Genomic DNA, 13,081 nt, shown 5'->3' on the forward strand with positions numbered 1-13,081 from the left:
TGACTAAAGCGACTTAGCGCTCAGGCACTGATTTCATGAAAGACAATTTTTCTATGAACCGGGATTGCAGAGGGGGGCTGTTTCAAGTGCATTACATTTATTGTGCACTGTATTTCTAATCTAATGCTGCCACTGATCTGATAGAAGGTACCAGTCCGCAGCCCCAGTATTGAAGACCCCAGCATAAGGGATACAAATGCCTGGTCACTGTAGCTATAAAACCTGTGACAGCAGATGCATAGGTTGTATACAACTAGTAACTATATATAGCTACTTAATTTGTTTATAGCGCTCTTATTCTGATACCTAACCTCAGATTAAATTATGTCACCTAATTTGTCTATGGGCAAAATAATTTTCTCTTATTCATTTCATTGATTTTCAAAGTCACCTTGAACTGACTGAAGGATGTTCCCCTCTCTTTTCCATGTGAGAGTAATCTACAAATTCTCTAGCTGTCAGTAGCTGGCACCATTCACTTCTCTCCACGGAGTGTGCCGCAGTCCATGGGGTTGCAAAAGAGTCTGACACAACTTAGCAACTGAACAACAACACAGCATTTTAGTCATTGAAACAAAGTTGGCAATCTTATAGACCAATAATGTGATACTTATGTTAGCTGATGATAATTCATCTCTTACTCTGTGTCAGGAACCAAAATAACTCCTTTATCTGGTGAATTTCCCACAGCCAGAACTGGAACCCAGGATTTCTGATGGTCCACTCAGTGGTCTTACTACCACACCATGTTCCTCTCTCCACCATTAACCACCATTGTGAGGTACACACTTAGAATTTAATAGAGCAGAGACACGTGCAGGACCTAGGGATTTGTTTAGGACCCACTTTTGTAAAGATCAAACATAAAGCAAAGGACAGGCTTATTGATGAGGAAGACTTCTTGGAACAGGATAGCTGGCTGATGGGGTCTTTGATAAAGACCAGTGAAGAGAGAAGTTCTTGGGTTAGAAGGGCAGTGCAACCTTTGAAAATGAATTTCATTATGGCTGTCAGGATCACAAGAGTTTTCTCAACAGATACACTCGTTTTTAAAAGGCAAGAGAAAAATAAGTATTCAGTAAGTTTAGCATCCATTCATTTTTCAGACTAGGTTGGCTACAAGGGTTTAGCATCACACAAGCCGAGGTAAAAGAGCTTTCCAAATAACTTTTCTTTTTCGAAGGAGGTCAGGACTTGGTTACCACTGGTGACATTTTTGCTTTGAAAGTAAGGCAAGGGACAGGAAGGAAGTCAGTATCATCTGCTCTCTGTAACCAAGGGACCCCGCATTTCATTTAGCCTGTGGCTCAGACAGTGAAGAATTTGCCAGCAATGCAGGAGACCCAGGTTCAATCCCTGGTTCAGGAAGATACATTGGAGAAGGAAATGGCAATCCACTCCAGTATTCTTCCCTAAAGAATTCTGGGAGAACATATAGAAGATGGTGGAGGAGTAGGACGGGGAGACCACTTTCTCTCCTACAAATTCATCAAAAGAATAACTGAACGCAGAACAAACTTCACAAAACAACTTCTGATCGCTAGCTGAGGTCATCAGGCACCCAGAAAAGCAGCCCATTGTCTTCGAAAGGAGGTAGGACAAAATATAAAGATAAAAAGTGAGACAAAAGAGCTGAGGATGGAGATCCGTCCCGGGAAGGGAGTCTTAGGTGGCATTGCTTGGGGTAGGGTCCGGGCCTGAGTGCCCTGAGGACAATCGGAGGGAGCTTCTGTGAGTTGCCAACTTGAACTGTGGGAGACCAAAAGAGAGAGAGTAAATTAACCGGCCCGAACACACTGCCGGCCGTTCGCAGAACAAAGAGACCGAGAAAGTCCAGAGAAGAGCTCGCAGGCTGCGGAGCGGCCCAGCCCCACCGGAGGCAGGAGGCAGGGGGGAGGGGAAGGTCGCGGCAAGACACAGGGCGCAGGCACCCGACCGGCGCGGGCAGGGACTGGGGCTGGGGACGCGGAGGGCAGAAGGCTCACGCACCCGACTGGCGCCAGAGGAAACTGAGACTGGGTCCGCGGAAGGGAGTGGGCGCCACACCTGGGGAAGAGTGCGCCCACCAAGCCCCTCGCTGCCTGGACCACTCTGACGGGGAAGGCACAGAGAGCAGGCGCAGCTTTTCGTTCCGCGCTTTTGTGGAACACCCGAGGGCTGGAAACTCTCGCAGCGCGGGGCGCGCTCCATATAGAACAGCCGGGAACCTGAGCAGCGCAGACGGAGAAAGCAGCGTCAGCCCCTCCCAGCAGCCCCAGCCCGTCCCCGCGACGCAAGCCCGTCCCCGCAGCGTCAGCCCCTCCCGGCAGCGCCAGCCCCTCCCCGCAGCGCAAGCCCCGCCCCGTAGAGCGACGGAACTAGCTACCTAAATAAGAGTCCACCTCCGCCCGCCTGTGTCAGGGCGGAAATGAGGCTCTGAAGAGACCGGCAAACAGAAGCCAAATAAACAAAGGGAACTGCTTCAGAAGGGACTGGTGCAACAGATTAAAATCCCCGTAGAAAACACGGACTACACCGGAAGGGCCCTATAGATATCGAGAAGTGTAAGCTGGAACGAGGAGCTATCTGAAACTGAGCCGAACCCACACTGACTGCAACAGCTCCAGAGAAATTCCTAGATACATTTTTACATTTTTTTTTTTTCTAAGTAAGGAAGAAAAAAAAAATTTTTTTTTCTTTTTTTATTTTTTCTTTTTTATTTTTTCTCTTTTATTTTCCTTTAAAATTCCCGATTACTCCCCCATTACTCCTTCACTTTCATTTTCATAGATTTTTACGATTTTTTTTTAATTAGGAAAAAAAAATTTTTTTTCTCTTTCTCTTTTTTTTCTTTTTCTTTTTTTTCTTTTTTCTTCTTTTTTTTTCTTTCCTTTTTCTCTTCTTTTTTCTATTTTTCTTTTTCTCTTATTTCTTTTAAAGTCCTCTAGTACTCCTCTACTACTCCTTAATTTTCATTTTCAATACACTATAACCTTACAAAAAAAAAAAGGAAGAGAAGCCCTATTTTTAAACCAAAGATTATTCTCTCCCAATCTTGACTCTCTGTTTTCTACCTCAGGACACCTCTATTTCCTCCTTTCCCCTTCTCTTCCCAATCCAATTCTGTGAATCTTTGTAGGTGTCTGAGATACGGAGAACACCCTGGGAACAGACAGCTGCGTAGATCTGTCTCTCTCCTCTTGAGTCCCCCTTTTTCTCCTCCTGCTCATCTCTATCTCCCTCCTCCCTTTTCTCCTCTTCATGTAACTCTGTGAACCTCTCTGGGTGTCCCTAACGGGGGAGAATCTTTTCGCCATTAACCTAGAAGTTTTATTATCAGTGCTGTATAGTTAGAGAAGTCCTGAGACTACAGGAAGAATAAAACTGAAATCCAGAGGCAGGAAACTTAAGCCCAAAACCTGAGAACACCAGAAAACTCCTGACTACATGGAACTGTAAGTAATAAGTGACCGTCCAAAAGCCTCCATACCTACACTGAAACCAGCCACCACCCAAGAGCCAATAAGTTTTAGAGCAAGACATACCACGCAAATTCTCCAGCAACGCAGGAACATAGCCCTGAATGTCAACATACAGGCTGCCCAAGGTCACACCTAACACATAGACCCATCTCAAAACTCATTGCTCTCCAAAGAGAAGAAATCAAGTTCCAGGCACCAGAACACTGATGCAAGCTTCCCTAACCAGGAAACCTTGACAAGCCAATCGTCTAACCCCACCCACTGGATAAATCCTCCACAATAAAAAGGAACCACAGACCTCCAGAATACAGAAAGCCCACTCCAGACACAGCAATCTAAACAAGATGAAAAGGCAAAGAAATACCCAACAGGTAAAGGAACATGAAAAATGCCCACCAAGTCAAACAAAAGAGGAGGAGATAGGGAATCTACCTGAAAAAGAATTTAGAATAATGATAATAAAAATGATCCAAAATCTTGAAAACAAAATGGAGTTACAGATAAATAGCCTGGAGACAAAGATTGAAAAGATACAAGAAATGTTTAATAAAGACCTAGAAGAAATAAAAAAGAGTCAATTAAAAATGAATAATGCAATGAGTGAGATCAAAAACACTTTGGAGGGAACCAAGAGTAGAATAACGGAGGCAGAAGATAGGATAAGTGAGGTAGAAGATAAAATAGTGGAAATAAATGAAGCAGAGAGGAAAAAAGAAAAAAGGGTCAAAAGAAATGAGGACAACCTCAGGGACCTCTGGGACAATGTGAAACGCCCCAACATTTGAATCATAGGAGTCCCAGAAGAAGAAGACCAAAAGAAAGGCCATGAGAAAATACTCGAGGAGATAATAGCTGAAAACTTCCCTAAAATGGGGAAGGAAATAGCCACCCAAGTCCAAGAAACCCAGAGAGTCCCAAACAGGATAAACCCAAGGCGAAACACCCCAAGACACATATTAATCAACTTAACAAAGATCAAACACAAAGAACAAATACTAAAAGCAGCAAGGGAGAAACAACAAATAACACACAAAGGGATTCCCATAAGGATAACAGCTGATCTATCAATAGAAACCCTCCAGGCCAGAAGGGAATGGCAGGACGTTCTGAAAGTAATGAAAGAGAATAACCTACAACCTAGATTACTGTATCCAGCAAGGATCTCATTCAGATATGAAGGAGAATTCAAAAACTTTACAGATAAGCAAAAGCTGAGAGAATTCAGCACCACCAAACCAGCTCTTCAACAAATGCTAAAGGATCTTCTCTAGACAGGAAATGCAGAAAGGTTGTATAAATGTGAACCCAAAACAACAAAGTAAATGGCAACGGGACCACACCTATCAATAATTACCTTAAATGTAAATGGGTTGAATGCCCCAACCAAAAGACAAAGATTGGCTGAATGGATACAAAAACAAGACCCCTATATATGCTGTCTACAAGAGACCCACCTCAAAACAAGAGACACATACAGACTAAAAGTGAAGGGCTGGAAAAAAATATTTCATGCAAATGGAGACCAAAAGAAAGCAGGAGTCGCAATACTCATATCAGATAAAATAGACTTTCAAATAAAGGCTGTGAAAAGAGACAAAGAAGGACACTACATAATGATCAAAGGATCAATCGAAGAAGAAGATATAACAATTATAAATATATATGCACCCAACATAGGAGCACCACAATATGTACGGCAAACACTAACGAGTATGAAAGAGGAAATTAATAGTAACACAATAATAGTGGGAGACTTTAATACCCCACTCACAACTATGGATAGATCAACTAAACAGAAAATTAACAAGGAAACACAAACCTTAAATGACACAATGGACCAGCTAGACCTAATTGATATCTATAGGACATTTCACCCCAAACAATCAACTTCACCTTTTTCTCAAGTGCACACGGAACCTTCTCCAGAATAGATCACATCCTGGGCCATAAATCTGGTCTTGGAAAATTCAGAAAAATTGAAATCATTCCAGTCATCTTTTCTGACCACAGTGCAGTAAGATTAGATCTCAATTACAGGAAAAAAAAATTGTTAAAAATTCAAACACATGGAGGCTAAATAACATGCTTCTGAATAACCAACAAATCATAGAAGAAATCAAAAAAGAAATCAAAATATGTATAGAAATGAATGAAAATGAAAACACAACAACCCAAAACCTATGGGACACTGTAAAAGCAGTGCTAAGGGGAAGGTTCATAGCATTACAGGCTTACATCAAGAAACAAGAAAAAAGCCAAATAAATAACCTAACTTTACACCTAAAGCAATTAGAGAAGGAAGAAATGAAGAACCCCAGAGTTAGCAGAAGGAAAGAAATCTTAAAAATTAAGGCAGAAATAAATGCAATAGAAACTAAAGAGACCATAGCAAAAATCAACAAAGCTAAAAGCTGGTTTTTTGAAAAAATAAACAAAATTGACAAACCATTAGCAAGACTCATTAAGAAACAAAGAGAGAAGAACCAAATTAGCAAAATTAGAAATGAAAATGGAGAGATCACAACAGACAACACTGAAATACAAAGGATCATAAGAGACTACTAGAAGCAGCTCTATGCCAATAAAATGGACAACTTGGATGAAATGGACAAATTCTTAGAAAAGTATAACTTTCCAAAACTGAACCAGGAAGAAATAGAAGATCTTAACAGACCCATCACAGGCAAGGAAATCGAAACTGTAATCAAAAATCTTCCAGCAAACAAAAGCCCAGGACCAGATGGCTTCACAGCTGAATTCTACCAAAAATTTAGAGAAGAGCTAACACCTATCTTACTCAAACTCTTCCAGAAAATTGAAGATGAAGGTAAGCTTCCAAACTCATTCTATGAGGCCACCATCACCCTAATTCCAAAACCAGACAAAGATGCCACAAAAAAAGAAAACTACAGGCCAATATCACTGATGAACATAGATGCAAAAATCCTTACCAAAATTCTAGCAAACAGAATCCAACAACATATTAAAAAAATCATACACCACGACCAAGTGGGCTTTATCCCAGGAATGCAAGGATTCTTCAATATCCGCAAATCAATCAATGTAATACACCACATTAACAAATTGAAAGATAAAAACCATATGATTATCTCAATAGATGCAGAGAAAGCCTTTGACAAAATTTAACACTCATTTATGATTAAAACTCTCCAAAAAGCAGGAATAGAAGGAACATACCTCAACATAATAAAAGCTATATATGACAAACCCACAGCAAGCATCACCCTCAATGGTGAAAAATTGAAAGCATTTCCCCTGAAATCAGGAACAAGACAAGGGTGCCCACTCTCACCACTACTATTCAACATAGTGTTGGAAGTTTTGGCCACAGCAATCAGAGCAGAAAAAGAAGTAAAAAGAATCCAGATAGGAAAAGAAGAAGTGAAACTCTCACTGTTTGCAGATGACATGATCCTCTACATAGAAAACCCTCAAGACTCTACCAGAAAATTACTAGAGCTAATCAACGAATATAGTAAAGTTGCAGGATATAAAATTAACACACAGAAATCCCTTGGATTCCTATATACTAACAATGAAAAAACAGAAAGAGAAATTAAGGAAACAATACCATTCACCATTGCAACAAAAAGAATAAAATACTTAGGAGTATATCTACCTAAAGAAACAAAAGACCTATACATAGAAAACTATAAAACACTGATGAAAGAAATCAAAGAGGACACAAACAGATGGAGAAACATACCGTGTTCATGGATTGGAAGAATCAATATTGTCAAAATGGCTATTCTACCCAAAGCAGTCTATAGATTCAATGCAATCCCTATCAAGCTACCAATGGTATTTTTCACAGAACTAGACCAAAGAATTTCACAATTTGTATGGAAATACAAAAAACCTTGAATAGCCAAAGTAATCTTGAGAAAGAAGAATGGAACTGAAGGAATCAACCTGCCTGACTTCAGACTCTACTACAAAGCCACAGTCATCAAGACAGTATGGTACTGGCACAAAGACAGACATATAGATCAATGGAACAGAATAGAAAGCCCAGAGACAAATCCACGAACCTATGGACACCTTATCTTCGACAAAGGAGGCAAGGATATACAATGGAAAAAAGACAACCTCTTTAACAAGTGGTGCTGGGAAAACTGGTCAACCACTTGTAAAAGAATGAAACTAGAACACTTTCTAACACCATACACAAAAATAAACTCAAAATGGATTAAAGATCTAAATGTAAGACCAGAAACTATAAAACTCCTAGAGGAGAACATAGGCAAAACACTCTCCGACATAAATCACAGCAAGATCCTCTATGACCCACCTCCTAGAATATTGGAAATAAAAGCAAAACTAAACAAATGGGACCTAATGAAACTTAAAAGCTTTTGTACTACAAAGGAAACTATAAGTAAGGTGAAAAGACAGCCCTCAGATTGGGAGAAAATAATAGCAAATGAAGAAACAGACAAAGGATTAATCTCAAAAATATACAAGCAACTCCTGCAGCTCAATTCCAGAAAAATAAATGACCCAATCAAAAAATGGGCCAAAGAACTAAACAGACATTTCTCCAAAGAAGACATACAGATGGCTAACAAACACATGAAAAGATGCTCAACATCACTCATTATTAGAGAAATGCAAATCAAAACCACAATGAGGTACCATTACACACCAGTCAGGATGGCTGCTATCCAAAAGTCTACAAGCAATAAATGCTGGAGAGGGTGTGGAGAAAAGGGAACCCTCTTACGCTGTTGGTGGGAATGCAAACTAGTACAGCCGCTATGGAAAACAGTGTGGAGATTTCTTTAAAAACTGGAAATAGAATTGCCATATGACCCAGCAATCCCACTTCTGGGCATACACACTGAGGAAACCAGATCTGAAAGAGACACGTGCGCCCCAATGTTCATTGCAGCATTGTTCATAATAGCCAGGACATGGAAGCAACCTAGATGCCCATCAGCAGATGAATGGATAAGGAAGCTGTGGTATATATACACCATGGAATATTACTCAGCCATTAAAAAGAATTCATTTGAACCAGTCCTAATGAGATGGATGAAGCTGGAGCCCCTTATACAGAGTGAAGTAAGCCAGAAAGACAAAGAACATTACAGCATACTAACACATATATATGGAATTTAGAAAGATGGTAACGATAACCCTATATGCAAAACAGAAAAAGAGACACAGAAATACAGAACAGACTTTTGAACTCTGTGGGAGAAGGCGAGGGTGGGATGTTTCGAGAGGAATCGGGTGGAGAGGGAGGTGGGAGCGGGGATTGGGATGGGGAAGACGTGTAAATCCATGGCTGATTCATATCAATGTATGACAAAACCCACTGAAATGTTGTGAAGTAATTAGCCTCCACCTAATAAAAAAATTAAAAAAAAAAAGAATTATGTTGACAGAGGAGCCTGGTGGGCTACAGTCTGTGGGGTCTCAAAGAGTCGGACACGGCCGGCTGCGCGGGGCCGCTGGCAGCACACCCTGCGAAGCTGGGGCAGGGAAGCAAGGAGGGTCCGTGCGCGGCGCCCGGGACGAGGAGAAGTCGGACCTTCGCCGCTGCGGCCGTCCGCGCCCGGCTGGGCTATTAGCAAAAGATGGTGGATCGCTTGGCAAATAGTGAAGCAAATACTAGACGTATAAATATAGTAGAAAACTGTTTTGGAGCAGCTGGCCAACCTTTAACTATACCTGGACGTGTTCTTATTGGCGAAGGCATATTGACTAAGTTGTGCAGGAAAAAGCCCAAAGCAAGGCAGTTTTTCTTATTTAATGATATTCTTGTATATGGCAATATTGTCATCCAAAAGAAAAAATATAACAAACAACATATTATTCCCCTGGAAAATGTCACAATTGATTCCATCAAAGATGAGGGAGACTTGAGGAATGGATGGCTGATCAAGACACCAACGAAATCATTTGCAGTTTATGCTGCCACTGCCACTGAGAAGTCAGAATGGATGAATCATATAAATAAATGTGTCACTGATTTACTCTCCAAAAGTGGGAAGACACCCAGTAATGAACATGCTGCCGTCTGGGTTCCTGACTCTGAGGCAACTGTATGTATGCGTTGTCAGAAAGCAAAATTCACACCTGTTAATCGTCGTCACCATTGCCGCAAATGTGGTTTTGTTGTCTGTGGGCCCTGCTCTGAAAAGAGATTTCTTCTTCCCAGCCAGTCCTCTAAGCCTGTGCGGATTTGTGACTTCTGCTATGACCTGCTTTCTACTGGGGACATGGCCACGTGCCAGCCTGCTAGATCAGACTCTTACAGTCAGTCACTGAAGCCGCCTTTAAATGACGTATCTGATGATGATGATGATGATGATGATAGCAGTGACTAAGGGCATATTTTGAAATATTTAATTGGGTGTGACTGTCTGAGAAATCAGCTCTGGGGGAATGTAAAATTATGAGCTTTCTCTCCATTTTGCTCTTGCCATGAATTTGCCTGAGAAATTTTCAACCTATGTGCCTCAGTATACTCTATAGAAAATAGGTCCTGTTATCATCCCCCTCCCCCCGCAACCTCTCCTTACCTCCCCCAGCTCCCTGTTCTACAGGGATAGGCTATTGCAAATATATCAGACAAATGTTTGGTTTCTTGTTTTAATTCTAGACTACTTTCTTGGATGGTTGGGAAGAGACGTTTAACATATCATGTGCTGCATTGTTGTTTATTATATGTTCTGTTATATGGAAAAACTAAAAGCAAAGAATGATGGAGAAAGGAGTAAGATGTGGTTAGTGAATTATGTTATTAGCTTTTTTCTAACCATCCTATCTAAAGGTTAAGATACCAGTAACAGAAATACATGTTTTGGAAATACTTTGACTTTTTCATATACCAGGTGGTGCCTTATCATAATAGCACTGTTGCATGAAATAAGCCCCTACCTTCTCACTTTTTAGTTTTGTTTTAAAAGTACACTGGTGCTTTCTGAGGTGATAAAATGAATGTTATAGATGGGTGTAATTAGGAAATGCTTCTCATTTGACACCTACAAGTAACTAAATTTTGAGGTCCTTCATTCTGTATGAATATTTTTTTCATAAAATATTATTGTTATTATATTTTTACTTTCTATAGGTACCAAGTTATAATTGCCATTCTTAGGAGTTTGGTTTGAAATTTACCAAGGGCAAATGGTCATTGCATTATTTCCACTGACACATTTTTAGGTATAAATTCATCTGCTTTAACATTATTTCAAAAATGAAAAATCTTATACAATTTCTTGAAATATAAACAATCTCTTTAAAAAAATCTCATGCTAGAGCACAGATAATAGTTAAAGATTTGGAAGAAATAATCTAGGAGGATGGTCAGTACAGACCAGTTAAGTTTGATAGACTTCATATCTGTGGAAGTATTTTCTATTTCAGTGTGAAACTATCTAGAATTTACAAATATAGTGTTATATTTTATAAAATTTTGTAAAGTCCCAAATAATATTTCTATTTTTGTAAAACAATGGTATGTTTTAATATGTTTCTGAAATCATTTTGCAATCTATGGAAATAGAGTAGCAGTTGATCTTTCTAAATTGTGAACTTTATTGAGTCCATCTAGATTGCTTTTGAGAAGGGATAATTTTTCACTCTTTGCTTTTGAGGCAGCCATTAGGTTGAAAGTATATTTATCATATAAAACTTGATGCGTTTTGCACTACTCTCTCCATTTGTATGCTGCAAATAGTCTTTCAAATATGAAAAATCAGCCTGAAGTTTGTTTTAAATTCTAAATTCATTTTGTTTTAAAATCTTTAAATCTGGATGTATGGGAGATGTCATGAGAGGTTTGATTTAATAATTTGTGACAGAGGATTCTTTGGTTTGGTTAAGGCACTAACTTAACTTTTAAATTGTGAAAGCACCTGAGATAGGTCTCCCTGTAGGAAATGTGAAAGAAAGGCACAGCAGGTATTTTGTTTGTTTTAATATCATATGGACTTTTGTTTCTAAGCAATATTTACACATAATCAATAAACATATCTGAAAAGAACCATAAAACCTGACATGTGCTAATGGAGACTTGGTGGTACATAGGAACCTAGGAAATCCAAGAACCAAGGGGAAATGTTCTGAGATAACATTTATGTTGTCAACCTCTATTGACTCTGTTTTTACAATAAAAAGTATTTTACAACTTTAAAAAAAAAAAAGAGTCGGACACAGCTGAGGGTCTACACTACTAAGAATGGAGGAGTATATATATATTCAAGCAACAAACAACATCTTCCATTGAGGGAAGGTATATTATATGTCTTGCACAGTTGGTGTCTGAACTGTCATATATGTTTTAGATGTAATACCATTCCCACAAGACATAACAGCAAGCATGAAGCATTTTCTACTTTTACTATATGACACAGTCTGGAAAGAAGATGAAAATGGGCTGCAGTCTTATCACTACACATACATAAAGCACTTGAAGGGGGAAAGGGATTTTCTAAAGCAGTGCCTTAACATTGCCTATGGATTTTGGCTGATAAGCAAACAATTTAGCTTCCTCCTTTGTGCTAGGTAATTAACCGTATATCAACTGGAAAATATAATTACTCATAAAGAGATTCTCCCCAAATCATGTTTATTGACTTACCTGTATAACTACAGTTCTATTACCCATTTGCATTTTATTCAAGAATATCATATTACATATGGTTATATGCATTCATTCATTTTTTGACTGACATTGAGTAGGTAGCAAAGCCAATTCTCAAAGAAACAGGATCTAGAGGAGACTTAAAGGTATTACTTAAATCTGGCAAATGAATTTCAGTTTACATCTATGACAAGTACTTCCAAGTGTGGTAAGAGATTTCGTGAAAAGAGATTGACCCTTTTCAGGAGGCCAGAAGAAGCCTTCACCTAGTGCTGTGCAAGAGCAGAGAATAAAGTGCTGCCAGTGAAGGAAAGAGGCTGAGGGAAATTGAGGAGGATGGATGGGGAAGTCAGAGTGGTTGAAAAGGTAAGAGGAAGCAGCTGGGACAGTCTAGTCATAGATGAGAATGGAGAAGGTAAGAGGAGACCAGACCAGGCTTCAAAAGCCATGGTAGTGGAGTTCGATTTACCCTATGGCAAGCAGGGGAATGACATTATCAGATTTTCATTTTCAAAATTTAACTTGAAGAGTATAACTTAGATATTGGACAGGGTAGATACAGGGAGAACTGTGTCTTGAAGGAGATTAGATCACACAAAAGAGAACAGAAATCAAAAAGAATTGTGTTTTGTGATTTTAGAATTCCTATAGCATGTTACTATAAATAGTATATTATGATCTCTCAGGAACTCTAAAAATATTCCTGAGCCCTTATCAGCTTCCCATTCCACATCAGTTCCCACTGGAACTCAGCCAAATGTGGCTGCCCTGAGGACAAAATTTTCTCCTACTTTTTTCCTCACAGAATCTCTGGTTGGTATCATGTAATTCAAACTGTAGGTGGTATTACTATTTTTGTCCAATCTGGCCTTTCACGGTCAGCATGCCTCTAGGCCTGGAACTGAAGTGGATTGAATTTCCATTGCATCCAACAATCTTCCTCTAATTCCATTTACTAGATATTCCAGTGTTCACATTGTAATTATGAGAATGATAGGAGCAG

At 39.5% G+C, this 13,081-nt stretch overlaps 1 protein-coding gene across 1 annotated transcript; it reads left to right on the forward strand.

Moving 5' to 3' along the window:
* The first annotated feature begins 8,926 nt into the window (after positions 1–8,926).
* Positions 8,927–11,638, forward strand: LOC133074218 (pleckstrin homology domain-containing family F member 2-like). The gene has a single exon (XM_061168262.1). It carries the CDS (start codon positions 9,065–9,067, stop codon positions 9,815–9,817), a length of 753 nt encoding a protein of 250 aa, XP_061024245.1. The 5' UTR covers positions 8,927–9,064; the 3' UTR covers positions 9,818–11,638.
* Positions 11,639–13,081: the final 1,443 nt, after the last annotated feature.

This window comes from Dama dama, chromosome 19 (assembly GCF_033118175.1).
Source record: "Dama dama isolate Ldn47 chromosome 19, ASM3311817v1, whole genome shotgun sequence".
NCBI classification, from domain to species: Eukaryota; Metazoa; Chordata; class Mammalia; order Artiodactyla; family Cervidae; genus Dama; species Dama dama.

Coding starts and splice junctions, on each gene's coding strand:
- LOC133074218 (XM_061168262.1), top strand. CDS start 9,065: ATGGTGGATCGCTTGGCAAATAGTGAAGCAAATACTAGACGTATAAAT.